The sequence below is a fragment of the Pelophylax lessonae genome (assembly GCF_965119305.1).
Source record: "Pelophylax lessonae genome assembly, chromosome: 2".
Lineage (NCBI taxonomy): Eukaryota > Metazoa > Chordata > Amphibia > Anura > Ranidae > Pelophylax > Pelophylax lessonae.
In genome coordinates, this window is record NC_138769.1 from 550,412,475 (window position 1) to 550,428,894 (window position 16,420).

Sequence of the window (16,420 nt, forward strand, 5' to 3'; positions counted from 1 at the left end):
TTTTTTTTTAACGTGCAACAAACTTGATTTCTAAACCCCCCCCCCCCCCCCACCCCCCGCTGCTTCTAAGCAGCATATTTCTTATTTCATAAAGTCTTGTACATACATTAAAATGAAAAAAAAAAAAACCCTGTTGATGTTCAGGTGTTGCGCATTATACGTTTATTCTTTAACATAGATGTCATCTTCACGGACTACTTAGGTACAGGTCTTTGCTTTTTTTTTTGGTGTGTGACTGACTGAATTCAGTTTCTCCTTGTAATCTCATTTGCATTTTTCATTTATACTCCTGTATTTTCCCACAGCTTCTAGTTTCTTATGTACTTTAATAGTAGGATTTCTTTTGAGCACAGTCTGACATACTGACCCACCCAGTGAGAAATTAACACAAAATTAGGTTCAGCGTGGCATACAATATTCCATTAGGTATATCTAATGTTAGCTCAGTTATGTATTTTTTTTTTCTGACTCTGCATCACCCAAGCTAAAGCTGGCAAAAGGTGTGGTCCTCCCTAAGTTTCCTGCACAAGTAATAACAAGCTTAATGTGGCTCACCCCTTGCTAAGTGTAGCTGAAAAACAAATCACTGACTTATTAATAGACAGTTTTCAATCATTTTTGTATTTAAAAGGCCTTAAAGTATGGCACATTAGAAGTTAATTTTAGTTAATTTTGAAGTTTAGAATACTTCCTAGCAGACCTTGAGTACCAATCATCCAATACTTAGTTAAAATTCGTACTGATTATCCACCCCCCCCCCCCCCCCAAAAAAAAAAAATGTGCTTGAGTAAAAGCCATAAAGTCTCTGAATAAGTATTGTTTGCTGTTTGGTAGAAAATAGCATACACTTCTACTCAGCTGTGTTTTAGTTAGTAGCTAGGTTTATCGGAGACATCTCACTAGATAGTTTTACTTTTAAAGTACTGAATTGTGGAATCTATGCCCTAAAAAAGGCAGACAAAGGACTAGTCATCAGTATTGCCTGTGGTCTCCCTACAGCTGATCTTTCCACATCACTGACTTACCATGGTGTGGCTGTGGGCCTCGCGCTTATGGAGTGTATGGATATCAGAAAAAGGTGTTTGCAATTAGCTGCCTGCTGCAAGAAAAGTGCTAGTGCTTTTGTGGATGAAGGTCAGTGAGCCTCGCGCTTATTAGCAACGCTGCAATCACTGACTGACTTACCATGCCTTGTTCTGCACTTTATGGAGGCCGCTATCTTGGTAGAAGCGGGGCTTTTGGTTCCTCATGTCAAAACCTCCAGCAAGAGCAACAGGGGACATCACAGTAGTGACATTGCCAAATCTCTTGGGACTAGCAGTCAGAGGCAGCAGTGTTTTAATCTCACATTTTTCAGGAGGAATTCTAGACAAAAGGTACATTTTTTAGCTTTCTATTTAGGCACAATTACCCTTTCCTAATTTTTTTCTAAAACCGCATATGTTCACTCTTGTACAATCATTAAAATGTTAGTGTAAGGTGGTCTAGGATAGACTGAAACAATACAGCAATTATCTCCTCCTGTCACCCACTGGCGCATCTCTTTCATATTCTGGCATTCCCACCCTGGCAGGATCCTAGGGCCTATGGTTGTTAAATAAGGGCCTATATAGGATAGGTCACTTCTTTACGCATGGGGGCCCCTTCATACTGCACCATTGTCGAGAACTTCAAAATGCCACCATCAGACTTTTCAGTTTCTTCAAATCTCTAATTTTTTATGCTCTTTGCCCGTAGACTCAGCATTTAGGGTCATGTTATGAGAAATGGGGTACACAGGATATGGGTCAGGGGGTTGGAATTTCCACCATATTATTTTATATGTCAAATAAGCTTCCATATATGAAAGACTGGGATACTGGTTTGGATTCAGGCAAGGCATTGAAACCATGGCACTCTCCTTACCAGAGGGCCTTCAAAATCATTCTAAATGTATCCCTGATTAAAGCTAATTATAAAGTAATAACTCTGTGGTATTTGGTACCCACTCAGTTGTCAAAAATATATCCAAGCTCATTGTCGACTCGTTTCAGGGGTTGTCATATGAAAGGCTCGATGTACCATATCTGTTGGGAATGTCCCCGATTTACGAGGCTTTTAGAATTAAATATTTGCCCTCCTAAGATGGAAGACTGGAGCCTCCATTCCACTATTCCCCGACATAGCATTGCCAAATAAACCCATTGACCATGCTCCTCGAGCCACCCAGAGACTGGTATTTTTCTTCTTTTTAGCAGCCAAGCTAACTATTGCTAGGCACTGGAAGAATGTTTCAGTCCTGATGTCTCAATTACAACAAAATGTCTCCTTGATAATGCTTTATAAACAGCTCGCTAGCATAATCTAGAATTCTCACAAACATTTTGAAGAGTTGTGGAGTCCCTGGGCATGTTTATATGCACAGTGAACTATAAGGTCTAAGGAACCTATCGTTCTCCTTGGAATCCGCTCTTTTTTCCTACCTTTTTACTCTTGTGTAGTGTTAGGGCTGGTTCACACTGGTCTGACAAGCGCTCAGACTTCAAGAGCACAAGTCGCTTGACATGTCAAAATCAATTGTTTTCTTTGAGAGCCGCCTTAACTGGTCTAACTTTGAAAGGTTGTTGCTCTGACTTGGGCACGATTTCAGCCCATAGATTTTAATGGAAGTCGCATCCAAGTAGGATCACCATCTTTACTGATCCGACTTGTAGCATGCAACTTGTGCAAGTGAATCAAGTGAATGCAATGTAAAATCCCCCCCAAGAAACAGCGTGGGGTTGGCCTTCCCAATGATGGATTTTGAGGGTAAACTCCACACCAAAATAAAAAAAGTCATGGGGTCCCCCCTAAAATCCATATCAGACCCTTACCCTACATGCAGCCCAGCAGGTCAGGAAAGGGGGGGGGACAAGCGAGCGCCCTCCTCCCTCCTGGACCATACCAGGACACATGCCCTCAACATGGGGGGGGGGTGCTTTGTGGGCAGAGGCTTTGCCCCCCACCCCAAAGCACCTTGTCCCCATGTTGATGGGGATGAGGGCCTCTTCTCTTTAACCCTGGCCACTGTTTGTGGGGGTCTGCGGGCAGGGGGCTTATCAGAATCTGGAAGTCCCCTTTAAGAAATGGAGCCTACAGATCCCGGCTCCCCAGTGTGAGTGAGTATGGGGCACCTCTACCCATTCGCCTGCAAAAAATCAGCGTAGTGTAAATAAAAACATGACACCGTTTTTGACAAGTCCTTTATTTAAAAAGTATAGGTCCCCTTTTGTAGCTCCAACATCAATCACAATGTCTTCCGTCATCGCTGACCCATTGAAAAAAAAAAAATGTTCCTCCGATGCTGGCTCTTGCCATTCTGTCATCTCCAGTGTCTGACAGTTCTTGCATAGCTATGGGGAGTGGCCATCAGGGGACATAACCCAGAGACCCCGTTCCCTTGGGATGTCATAGACACGGGCATGATGGGTCTGTGATGTCACAAGGGGGCAAAGTCTCCGAGTTACCTCACCACATGGCCACTCCCCCATAGCTATATAAGAACTGTCAGACACTGGAGCTGACAGACTGGCGGGAGCTAGTGTTGGAGAAGGAGTGTTTTTTTTTTTTCCCCGGCGGCGGAGGAAGGCATTGTGATTGACGTTGGATCTACAAAGGGCCTTTAACAGGCTGGTACTCAAGGGGTTAACAATTCCTTTCAGTTTGGCCTTCCACATGGATCGCCTAGGCGGGTTAAAACAAGATACCCCCCCCCCCCCCCCCAAAAAAAATAAAAAAAGTTACAGTGGAGGTGGTGAGGTGGTAAAGGGGAACCTGCCCTTTTGGATGGAGTTCTACTTTAATTTTTTTTAATATTCAAAGCAAACTCACCCATCCATCCATGTCTGAGAAAACCCCTCCTCCCTTCCTCCCCTCCTGAAGACTCCTGGGATGTATGGCATCATTGACTAGGCCTGGAAATCAGGAAGTAATTGATGAAATGTAAAAAGAAATGTAAAATCTTTAAATATGATATACTTGATCTATTAACAAATCCTAGCAGCAAAAGGATTAAAAATAGTCTATGTGACTGAGAGAGTGAAGTTCCATTTTAAGCATCATCAAGCTACCGCTTTTGCACCTGGAGCACTATGTAAAGCTCTAGTCAATTTTCCACTGCCCACCCATATTGACCTGTTCATATCCAGCTGCCTGAAACCCTAATCAGCACCTGCTTGTCCGTGTTTGTGAGTATTGAGGCATTGCCTCACCTTTTGACCTAGTTGCAATACCACTGCAGTTGGGCCAAAGACACCCAGAGGTCAGTCCTGCTGCCACAGGTGACTTCAGCCTCTGCTCCCCTAGTAATTCTGGGGGCATTTTATTTGGTATCCCCAGAGGGAACCATCACCTACAATCTAGAACCTGGGACCCCTGTTGTTGAGTCCTCTTCATCTCAGTTTCCTGCAGCCCCATTGAGGGAAGCCATCTCCATGTCTACTCGCCATCTCCATGTCTACTCTGTGTTTTTGCAACCATTTACTGAAACAATGTGGCTGCAGAGGCTGTAAACACCATCTCCAACAGAGTTGGCCTCTATTCCTCCTGAGCTCAAAATCAAGCCAAGCCTGAGGGCCCCAAACAATATCTGTTTTTAGAGTTTGCGCCCCAACATTCCTCCTCGGAAGTGGTTGATATTACCGAGACATTTTCTAATGACACAAATTTACAACAGATTGTCTCAAACCTGATTGATACAGGGTGTACTATCCTAAATTTGGAGGATCAGCTCGCTGTCCCAGGATTAGTATATGCTAGAACTCATAGAAAAAGGTGTAACAGATCAAGCCCTAAATGTGTTAAAGCGGTAGTATCCCGCTTTTTGACACTTTTACCTACAGGTAAGCCTATAATAAGGCTTACCTGTAGGTACAAATAATATCTCCTAAACCGGCACGGTTTTGGAGATATTTACAGTGCATGCAGCCGCTCGCGCGAGCGGCGCATGCGCTCTGAAGGTCCGGGGGGACCTTCAATTATGTTTGCCGGAGCTTGCCGGAAAAATCACTCCTGCGCGCATGCGCGGGAGTGACGTCATCGCGGCTACGGCCAATCATCGCGCCGGAGCCGTCTCTTCCGGCCAATCAGCGCGCCGGAGCCGCCGAACCCGGAAGAGACGGCGAGGGATCATGGCAGCGCCCGCATCGATGTCTGGGGGTCCGTGTCGGGGGTTCGTTTTAAGGTAAGTTACACATAATGGGCTAGTATGCGATGCATACTAGCTCATTATGCCTTTGTCTTGCAGGTTTTTTTTTTTTATAGGGTTTACAACCGCTTTAATCTGAACACTAGCAGCGCTACCACATATTTAATAATCATATAATTAATAATTATCGTCTAAAATGTCCATAAAACATAGCATGCAATCACTGGAGATAGGAAAATCGCTAGACTCAATGATGCAGTCCAAGTTCAGGTGCAGATGACAGATATTGGTGAGAAAGAAGTGCAGCTATCTGTATGCTCAGTGCGCCTCCACCATCAAGCTGTGACACCCCATCAAAATGGACACTCACCAAATCGATGATCAATAAAAGCTTGCATAAATCTGAAAGTATTCTCAACCAAAGGACAAATATGCACCAACGGCTTGGCTCTCAGAGGGATTCCATATCTCAAATGACAACCAACTCATGCAAGTGGAAGCAAAACAGGGGACACATAGTGCAATTCCGCACACATTTTATTGTAAATACTAATATAAGTAAGTCCCCGGTTCCCAACAGGGTTAATCGGTTAGGGCGTGAGTGCGCGGTCGCCATAACAACGTGAGACGCCACGCTGTCAGTTCCGGCTTGCTAGGTAGGACAGACAGTGTGTCAGAGTTCATTACCTTTTGATGGAGAGCTCATAAATGAGTGGTCTTTTTCCACCATATATTCACCAGTTATCTATATTAAGAGGCACGCCATTACACAGGTTAGAGTTGCTCAGATTTTAGGAACGGACAGCTTAACTCCCTTCTCAGGTCCCAGTTTGAATTTACTGTAGTGGCTCTCCATCTGATTTCGGCAGTGACCATAATCTGTGTGTTACAATTGACACTTCTTTAGGGGTGGGGGGACTCCTCTATTGCTAGGACAAGCCCTAAGCTCTTTAAGGAGTTGTAACAAATGTCTGGAGCTTTTTGCTTTTCTGAATTACCCCTCATTCTCTTTCTTGGCAACAGTGGTCACCAGAGAGCAATAAAAAAGGTTTAGCCTAGAGATAGTCTTTAATGAATACAGAGCTGTTATAATCGGTGTCTTTCATACCTGCCTAGAGTTCAGCTTTGAAGCTGTACTCCAGGCAAATAGCTTTTATGAATTGGGGAATTGTTAACCTCTATCAGGCTTTTGTTGCTGTCTTTGTCTGTTTGGGAGATTTCTGTCCAGATGTCCACAGGTACTGAAATCGCTGCAATGGGGAGTCTCTAAATAACGATAAAAGCACTTCTTTTTCTGAGTGGGGAAGGCTTATGCCTACATTTCCATTGTGAGAAATCTTACTTCCTTTCCCTTTTTATTGAAACCGATGAGAAGTGTGGGCAAAGCATTCAAACACCGTTAGACAGCAATAAAACCCTGACTGTAATAACTTTACTGTATCTGTGCATACAGTGCCTGTGTGTGAAATTACCTGCAAAAATGCACTGTTGGTGGTATTTAGGGGACACACTTGGAAAATGCTACACCAAAGGAAAGAAAATAGATGTGGAGAAGCGTTTTATGTGTTTGTATTTCATTTTTACACTGGGCATAAATTAGGTAGTTTTGGAAGCTTTCAATTGGCTTTGGAGCAACCAAATAATCAAAATTGTGGTGGAAATAGACCAAAACTATTGCAATGTTATTTTGATAGATAATTGCAAACTCGTTTTACACCTAACTAAATTGACTGGTTACCTAAAAGTAGGAGACCATGTAAAACCCTTGCATCAGGATGGTGTAAACCAATTGGATCTTTTATGGAAAGCTTCTGAAATTTCCATAAAAATGGCATCATGTATAGCTGGGGTTTCTATACTTTCTAAACAAAGGGCCAGCTTATGGTCTTTTGAACTTTAGGGGGGCCAGACTGCGGCCATTGGAAGTAGAAAATGTCCCGGCATCAGTGGAAGTATACAATGTCCTATCTTTGGTTTCAGTAAGAGGAATTCTGCCCCATCATTGGGGTCATTGGGAGGAACTGTGCCCCATTTTTGGGTGTCATTGGAAGAATTTGTGCCCCTTTGTGGTGTCAGACGATGAAATATTTCCCCAAAGGAAATAAAACCAAGCAAAGGGCCACATCTGGCCCCTGGGCCGCAGTTTGGAGTCCACTGATGTATAATCAGAACAGCTATTCACATCTCTTGTCACATGGAACATCATGAAATGTGTATAAAAATAGTGTAACTTTTTTTTTTTTTTTTTCTGTAATGTTAAAAAAAAAAAAAAGCATAGGGGATCTTTGTTTTTGCTGTAAAGAAAAAATGTGGCTTTAATGTGCTTTGTAGGGTGGATGTTTCAGGAACTTCTAATTAACATTCTTCTACCAAGAGCCATTTAATGTAGTTTCACTTACAAAGAATGTGCCATTTTGGCCCATTGGGGTTGATATACTAAAATTGGAGAGTTCAAAATCTGGTGCAGCTTTGCATGGTAGCCAAACGGCTTCTAACTTCAGCTTGTTTAATTAAACATTGACAAAATACCTGGAAGATGATTGGTTTCTATGCAAAGCTGCACCAGATTTTGCACTCAGCAGTTTTGGTAAATCAACCCCATTTTGTATTCATCCATTAGTCCGTCTCTTATGTTGTATGGACACGGGTGTCTTGCTCTGCACTGCCTGTTATATTAAATGATGGTACAAAGAAAATGTGGAACTAGACAAATGAAGTCACCACAACCCAAGGGGGTCCAATTCATGGTGTACTGTTATTTCCTCCAGTGACTAAATAGGCTGTGGAGTAATGAAACAACACAGGGTAGAATAAATTGCTAGTACAAGCAGCGTGGATGTGTGGTTCAGTCTTTCTGCAATGTGGCCTTCTATAGATTTGGTGAATTAGTGGTCATGGAGGGGCGTTGTGACTTTGTTACAGCTTTGAATTGAGCGTTGCTGAATGGCAAATGATTGTGCACCAAGTCAGCTAAAGGGACATTACACTGCCAACACATACTTAACACATGCTCCACCCAAAATGGGAAGCTCCTCTTGTTCACACTTTATCTCCCCACCCCCCTCCACTGCCACATTTGGCACTTTTTGGGAGGGAGCAGGTACCTAGTTTTGACAGGTACCCACTCCCACTTCCGGGTAAGATCACCGTGGTGATCTCCGAGTATTTCCGGCTCCCCCTCCTTCCCCCGCTGCCTTCTGGGGACACACACAGGTCCCAGAAGAAGGAAGAACCATTCAGAAAGTGCAACACGATGCACGCATTTGCAGTAGGAAACCGGCTGTGAAGTCTGCAGGCTTCACTGCCGGTTTCCCTTAGGAAAGATGCCGGCGCCTGCACTCAAAGCCGGTTAAAGAATCAGCTTAGGGTGCCGACATGGCTGGATCCCAGGACAGGTAAGTTTCCTTTTATTAAAAGTCAGCAGCTATAGTATTTGTAGCTGCTGACTTTTAATTTCTTTGCCCAGGCTGGAGCTCCTCTTTAAACTCTAATTACATTTCATTAGGCTTCGTTCACATGTCAGCGTAGCGATCACGGGCAGAATCACCGCGATTCTGCCCGCGATCCGGAAATCATTGCAAATCGCGGGACGCATGTGCGTTGCCCGTGATTTGCAATAGCACCCCAAACGCTGTGCGATGTTGCCGCGATTTGCGCCTGCCAAATTGCGGTCACATCACGCAAAAAAAATCGCGGGACGCATGACGCCCCAAAGAAGCTCTTGTACCTTTTTTGGGCGTCATGCATCCCGTGATTTTTTTTGCGCGATGTTACTGCGATTCGGCAGGCGCAAATCGCGGCAACATCCCACAGCGTTTGGGGTGCTATTGCAAATCACGGGCAACGCACATGCGTCCTGCGATTTGCAATGATTTCCGGATCGCGGGCAGAATTGCGGTGATTCTGCCCGCGATCGCTACGCTGACATGTGAACAGAGCCTCACAGTAAATCTGCTACATGTAAGGCAAGTTTACACAATTGCAAGGCAGCCTATGCAGACATTCCTGTTACCTTCTAAGCTCATACTGGCGTTCCTATTACCGTCTTAATTCAGACTGGCATTCCTATGTAATCAGTGGTTAAAAAAAAAATTTCTAGCCTGTAACTGTTTCTGAATACTTCAATTGAACGCGTCCCACAATGGATCAAGACAAACCTTTGGACAATGCAACTATCTAATCAATATGATAGTGCACCAGGGAAATTTACAATTATTTTTTAAAATTTATAATCCAGGCACTGACCTATTTGGTCAAAATGTATAAACTGGTCAGATTACTGCTCTGCATCCAAGCGTTCGTTAAGTAATAGATTTGTTGTAAATGCATATTACTCCTTTTACGTTAATTTAAATTCTAATATGTAGAAAATGCTTGCATATTACTTCATTTAGGTTTTAAAGTAATGTTCGTGCTGTCCCATTTACATGAACCAAATTACAGGAGCAAGACTCGTGTTGCTTGGCGGGTCAAACACCCTGCAGCAGGAAGGCTTTTGTTCTAAGAGCAATAACTTCTGCAGGATCAGGGCTTGAATTGATTAGTGGAAGCACGTGGGTGGATAGTATGGGAAGAGAATTCAGCTGAATAAACCACTTGAGTAATGACCTGCATGTGCACATCACCTTTTTTCCTCCATTTGCCCTAAGGAAAAGGAGTTGCTTGAACTTAGTGATAATGCATCTTTGGCATGTCTTAACAGAGCAGACGTTCCCAGTGAGTAAAACCTTTCCGCTGTAAACTCCTTCACAAAGTGATTCATCACAGGCCCACATTTTACACAATTCCTGTCTTTCCTAACAGCATCCAGTTACACATTCATGCTGACCTGTCAGCAAAATTTACAAAGACATCATTTGTTGTTCGTGAAAGATGTTAATGTTCATTACTAAAGGTATTAAAAATAAAAGGCATTTAGGAAACTGAAGGGCTGAGCCTGATAAATGTCACACATTAAATAAAGTGACAAAGTAATCAAATTAAACAGCTTGTAAATGTAACCTTTTCAGTTAAATCTTTAAGTTCCATTTTTTTTTTTCCACTTTGTGTTTTTTCATTTATATTTTTAATAAGGATGGAGTCCTGGCTCTGATTACATGCATGCATTGAATGCACTACAGTGGACTGAGCTGCTGTAAGTGGTCTCGTATAGTAAACAGTTCTAGCTCCTTTTATTTTGGCACATCTGAAGATTTCATTAAACTGCACACAAACTAGGTGACTATTACATATTCAAGTCACCACATGTTTTACTTGTTTTTCTTATACTCGGCCACACCTTGCTGCTTGCCATTTCTGGTGAGAGCACTTTTGAGCAGCGTCCTCTTCACCATATTGCTTGACTCACAGGGGGTTGATTTTAGCAGGCCATACATTACACTATTTTCTTGTTCAATTTCCTTTAGACTTAAGGCCCGTACACACGTACCGATTGTCGGCCGTAAAGATTCGGCCGACGACCGATCGGCCGATTGTAGGCTTGTTAGTATGATGCTTCCGACAGCCGACAGCGCACTTTCGGCCAAACAGAATCTGTCGTGCAGGCATTAAAATTTTTGTTGGCCAACACCAGAGCGGCCGATTGTTCGCCAGTCAGTACAGAATTCGGCCGACAGACAGCAGATTTGCAAGACTGGGCATGCTCCGAAAAGAAAAAAGACCAGGAAAGTTAACCATCACATGACATCACTTCTGCAGTCGGCTTTTGTTGGCCGACAAAATTCGTGTGCAGTCTTTTGCAGTTTTCAACAGACAAGACAGCCCTCGGACAAAAGACGGCCGATCGTTCGGCCGATGATCGGTATGTGTGTACGGGGCTTTACCTTCAATTATGTAATGCAAAGATCTGTCTGACTGCATACAAATTGAAAGTGTTTAGGTTTAATCTCATATTATGTTTTTGGTAAATTTAGAGGAAAATTATCCAAGAAAATTGTAAGCTCGAACGAGCAGGGCCCTCTGATTCCTACTGTATTAAAGTGTATTTGTATTGTCTACCCTCAAGTTGTAAAGCACTGCATAAACTGTCAGCGCTTTATAAATCCTATATAATAATAATGTATGGCCAGCCTTACTAAAATTGGAAAGTGCAAAATCTGGTGCAGTTCTGCATAGAAACCAATAACCTTCCAGTTTTTTTTTTTTTTTGGTCAAAGTTTTAGTTCAACAAGCTGAAGTTATAAGCTGATTGGCTACCACCAGATTTTTCACTCTCCAGTTTTATTAAATTAACCCCCCAGTCTCATAGTCTGTTCAACTTCATAAGAGTTTGTGACTGTTCTTGTCGCAATCTGAGCACCAAATGCATGCAACACTTGAAACCATGCATGCGTAACAGAAACCTTCCCATTTTGCATAGAAAAAGAAACCATACAATGAATAACCTCAGGAATTTTCCAGCATGCAGAAAAATATTTGTTGCCAACAGTGTGACTGGTGCATTGTGTCCTTACACTAGCTAATTTGTATTCATTGATAACTATGAATAGCTGAATTTGAACAGTGTATGGCTAGCTACCTTGTACAAACTGTGCGCCCAGCATATATTCTAAAGAGTAGCAAGCAACAATTTAGAAATTAACAACTATAAAGGCTTCACTTCTTAAGACAATATTTTAATGGAACAGAACAGCAGTTGACCATTTCATTGTGTCTAAAGTGCCAACTTTAAATACATTCACAATTCAGTCACTACAGAGTAAAATGGATTTCAATTTACATATACAGTGTTTATAAAGAGCATGTGGCATGTATAATGCAATTCTCGCATTCAGTAATATACTAAATGAATTTGCCTTCTATAAGAAGGATACTGTTAAAACAACTCTTTTACTCCCAAATATGCAGTCAGAGCTTGGCTGCTTTGTAAATTGTTCAGCAGCAACAAATTTAAATATGCATACTATATGTGAACAGCAGCCGTTCATGCAAATACTGAAACCTCCTAACAACTAAGTAGAAGCAAGATTCTTTCTTTTTTTTAATCCTCATGTCTGTTGAGGTGACAGCAGCTCAACTATTTCACATGTTTTAATCATACGGCTGCAGTGGACTTTACCTTGCTGCTGGTTGGGGATCATAAGTCAAGGCTGCACCCGTATTTTTAAGGAACAACACCTATTTCAGAGTGACCAGCAGTGGATTTGTTTTAGAAAAATACTGTTTAAATTTCCCATTGTAAATCTATATTACAATGATCCTGACCTCCAGTGAAGTATAATGAGGACATGGACTGACATTTTTTTTATGTTGGTGTTTTAGTTAGCTTTTCCTGTTTCAAGAAAGAATCCACCATTTTTTCATCATGTGTATCCTGTTATGTCCATCCCCCAACAGATGTAAGACCCCTGTAACCTCCATGCAGCCACCTTGTGCAAAAGCTCCAAAGACTTCAAACATTCATTTAAGGCTCAAAGTTTCCCCAAACAGACAGGCCTTGTAATGGGTACAGTACACCAGTTTTTGTATAGACAGTATTTAGCTTGTTAGTGCCTAAAGCCGCTTACATACTGTAGCAAGCTGCCATTTATCATATGGTCGATTCATTCTCAAATATTTTTGCTTTTAGAGACTGTAAATTATGCTGAATAAAATTGTCTGATCCGATGGTTTCAGAGAAACGCGAATCCTTCCTCATAGGACGGTTCCTCTTTTTGATAGAATTTTGAATGGTCTCAGATGTAAAATAGTAAACAATGGGGTCAAAGCAGCAGTTTGATACTGCTATGCAGAGTGTAATGGGGTACATAGTCCTGACTGCTGCCTGCACTGAGCAGTTGCTAAAAGCCTGAGTTCTCATAAGTGAGTAAAGCACTAGATTTATGTTATAGGGTATGAAACAGAAGCAAAAGATTGCCAGGTGAACAACGATCATCAATAGCACCTTCCTTTTGTTGAGCTTGCTCCTGCTTAATGTCACTGGCTTCTTCAGAGTCCTTAATACCATTGCTGAACAGAAGACATTCAGTATGAGGGGGATGAAGAAACCAACGATTTCAATGAAAATGACAATCTTCGATAGATAGGTTTTCCAGGTATCGTTAGAGAAGTTCTCAAAGCATGTCTCTGTAGAGCTGTTATTCTTTGTGTTTGTTGATCTGAAAAAGCTTGCAGGGACACTGCCTGTGAGCACAATAAGCCAAACAAGCCCACACGTGATTTTTGCCTTCTTTTTTGTCCTGATGGTCTTTGACCGAAATGGATGTACGATTGCTAAAAAACGGTCCACACTGATGCAAGTGAGAAACAAGATGCTTCCGTACATATTTGTATAAAACAGAGTCACCGATATCTTGCACAATATGTCTCCAAAAGGCCAGTTCCTGGCAGCAAAGTAGAAAATCCGAAAAGGCAGTGTAAACACAAAGAGGAGGTCAGAAATGGCCAAATTTATCATGTACGTTGTGGTTTCATTCCTCACTTTTAAGGTGCAGATGAAGATGTACAAAGCAACACAGTTTGCAATCAGGCCAAGCACAAACACCATGCTAAATATACAGCCATACAGGATGTACTTAAATTCGTCATAAGCTGGACAGTCTGATGTACTGTTATTTACCATCTTCAGCGATAGTCCAGACACTTCAGCCGAATTGTACCGGCCCTTTGTCGAAGTGTAGATTTATATTTACCGGTCGACGATCTTCTAACTCTGCACACGGGCAGCCAGCTTGGAGCTTCCTCTTGCAGTCATCCAGAGTTGTGAGGTCCAGCAGGAATTATCACAGACCAGCACCAGGTATCACTTGGGCTGTTTTCCTGTTAAGTTTGTTTCCAAAACGCGCTGTACGTTCCTCTTGCGAATTTACATCCACTAGCATCTCCACAATTGAAGGTTATGACTTCTCTGTTCCAGAAATACGTGTTACAGCCTTGCACCTTTTAGTCCAGGTGGCAGTAGATCAAGCAAGTGAAGCATACTGTAATCTTTAGGAGCAGCACAGAATCAATTGCTGGGAAAGAGTCTTGCCGTGTTTCTGCTGAATATGCAAACTTCAGAGGATGACTCTCATTTTGCTGCTGTCCAGCAAAGTTTCCTGTTAAAACAATGAGCGAATATAGCACGTAAGGCAAAGTTTTAAGCAGAAAGAAAATCCGGAGCTTGGTGTGATGTGTATTGCTTGTGGTTGCTTCTGCTTCTGTGAGCACACACTCACACAAAAGCCTGAATAACACAGGAAGAGGCTGGTCCTAAACAAAGGCTAGACTCTGCCCAGATTGTTTGCTTGTGTTGCCTACTGTGTGATAAATGTCCTGTGGGAATATACCTGAGACCAGGCAGAGATAGCTCTGAGCAATCAGTTAACCCTTGCTGTGCCATACTGTTCAGGCAGTCTGCTTAAAATGTGCTACTTGTCTTCTATTCCAACTCCTTTTAACTATCGTTTACCTGAATGCATTCACTCTCTGCATTAAAGTGGTTCTAAAGCCTAAATATTTTTTTACCTTAATACAAGGAATGTTTAGGTACAGCAAAAATCATACCTTAATTTTAAGCAACATCTTTTTTTCCCTTCTATTAGATAATGTATATCTGCAGTATTTTTGTCTGTTACTTTTTTTCTTTTTTTGATCGTACAGTGCCTTGCGAAAGTATTTGGCCCCCTTGAACTTTTCAACCTTTTGCCACATTTCAGGCTTCAAACATAAAGATATAAAACTGTAATTTTTTGTGAAGAATCAACAACAAGTGGGACACAATCATGAAGTGGAACGAAATTTATTGGATATTTCAAACTTTTTTAACAAATAAAAAAACTGAAAAATTGTGCGTGCAAAATTATTCAGCCCCCTTAAGTTAATACTTTGTAGCTCTACCTTTTGCTGTGATTACAGCTGTAAGTTGCTTGGGATATGTGTCTGAGTTTTGCACATCGAGAGACTGAAATTTTTGCCCATTCCTCCTTGCAAAACAGCTCGAGCTCAGTGAGGTTGGATGGAGAGCGTTTGTGAACAGCAGTTTTCAGTTCTTTCCACAGATTCTCGATTGGATTCAGGTCTGGACTTTGACTTGGCCATTCTAACACCTGGATATGTTTATTTGTGAACCATTCCATTGTAGATTTTGCTTTATGTTTTGGATCATTGTCTTGTTGGAAGACAAATCTCTGTGCCAGTCTCGTGTCTTTTGCAGACTCCATCGGGTTTTCTTCTAGAATGGTCCTGTATTTGGCTCCATCCATCTTCCCATCAATTTTAACCATCTTCCCTGTCCCTACTGAAGAAAAGCAGGCCCAAACCATGATGCTGCCACCACCATGTTTGACAGTGGGGATGGTGTGTTCAGGGTGATGAGCTGTGTTGCTTTTTTTTTTTTCAAATATTTTATTTTAGAAAAGGAACCACAGTTGAGAAACAAGCTGAAACACGTTCCATACAGATATTTGTAACTGAAATTGCATAACACAGATAGGTGAACAATAACATCACATCGAGATACACAGGATGACCCGATATAATCCAATAACCAACCCTAGATTCGGGGAAGGTGCGGGCACCTCCACCCTAAGTCATGAATGACCAGGCCCCACACAACTATGCGAGAAAACCGTATTATATGAGAAAGGAAGAACCGTTCCCAACCGCCGCTCCCTACTTTTTTCTAAGAGAAAGAAAAGGAAAAAGAGAAAGAGAACGGGGTCCCAGACGGGACCACAAACAAATACCACAAGAAGGGATAATGGAGGAAAGAGGACGAGAGAAAGGACAAGGGGGGGGGAAGGGGGGTGAGAGGGCCAGACGGGGAAACTCCCCGCATGGACGAACCCACGGGCACACCCGGAGCAGTAATCAACCGCAAATCAGAGACCTGCCCTTGTCGGATAGCACAAAGGCATTCCAGAAACCCCAAATCTGAGTATATCGTTCCCTGCGATGCTGCCTCGTGAGGGTGAGGTCCTCCATCCTGTTTATATCCTCCATCCTGCGCATACAGTCCCCAATAGTCGGCACTCCTGTCGTCTTCCAAAGTACCGGAATGCAAGCCTTCGCGGCGCTCAGAACATGAGGGATAATTGATTTTTTGCACTTCGAGATAGGCATAGGGGAAACCTGGAGCAGGAAGAATTCCGGGGTATCCGGGATCTCCCGATCCGACAATTCCCCCAAAAGGGCCCGGACGTCCCGCCAGAAGGGGCGTATTCGAGGACAGGACCAAAAGACATGGAGCATGGTGCCTACTTCACCCTGGCACCGCCAGCAGAGGTTCGACGTGCCGGGGTAGAATTTGCCCAAAAGAGAGGGAACCCGATACCACCG

At 42.6% G+C, this 16,420-nt stretch overlaps 2 protein-coding genes across 2 annotated transcripts in view; one reads left to right on the forward strand and one right to left on the reverse strand.

Annotated features, from left to right (window-relative positions):
- The window catches only part of RB1 (RB transcriptional corepressor 1), a 328,442-nt gene that overhangs the window by 198,821 nt on the left and 113,201 nt on the right, over window positions 1-16,420 (forward strand). The window lies entirely within an intron of this gene.
- Window positions 11,771-14,145, reverse strand: LPAR6 (lysophosphatidic acid receptor 6). The gene has a single exon (XM_082244843.1). It carries the CDS (start codon window positions 13,722-13,724, stop codon window positions 12,693-12,695), a length of 1,032 nt encoding a protein of 343 aa, XP_082100969.1. The 5' UTR covers window positions 13,725-14,145; the 3' UTR covers window positions 11,771-12,692.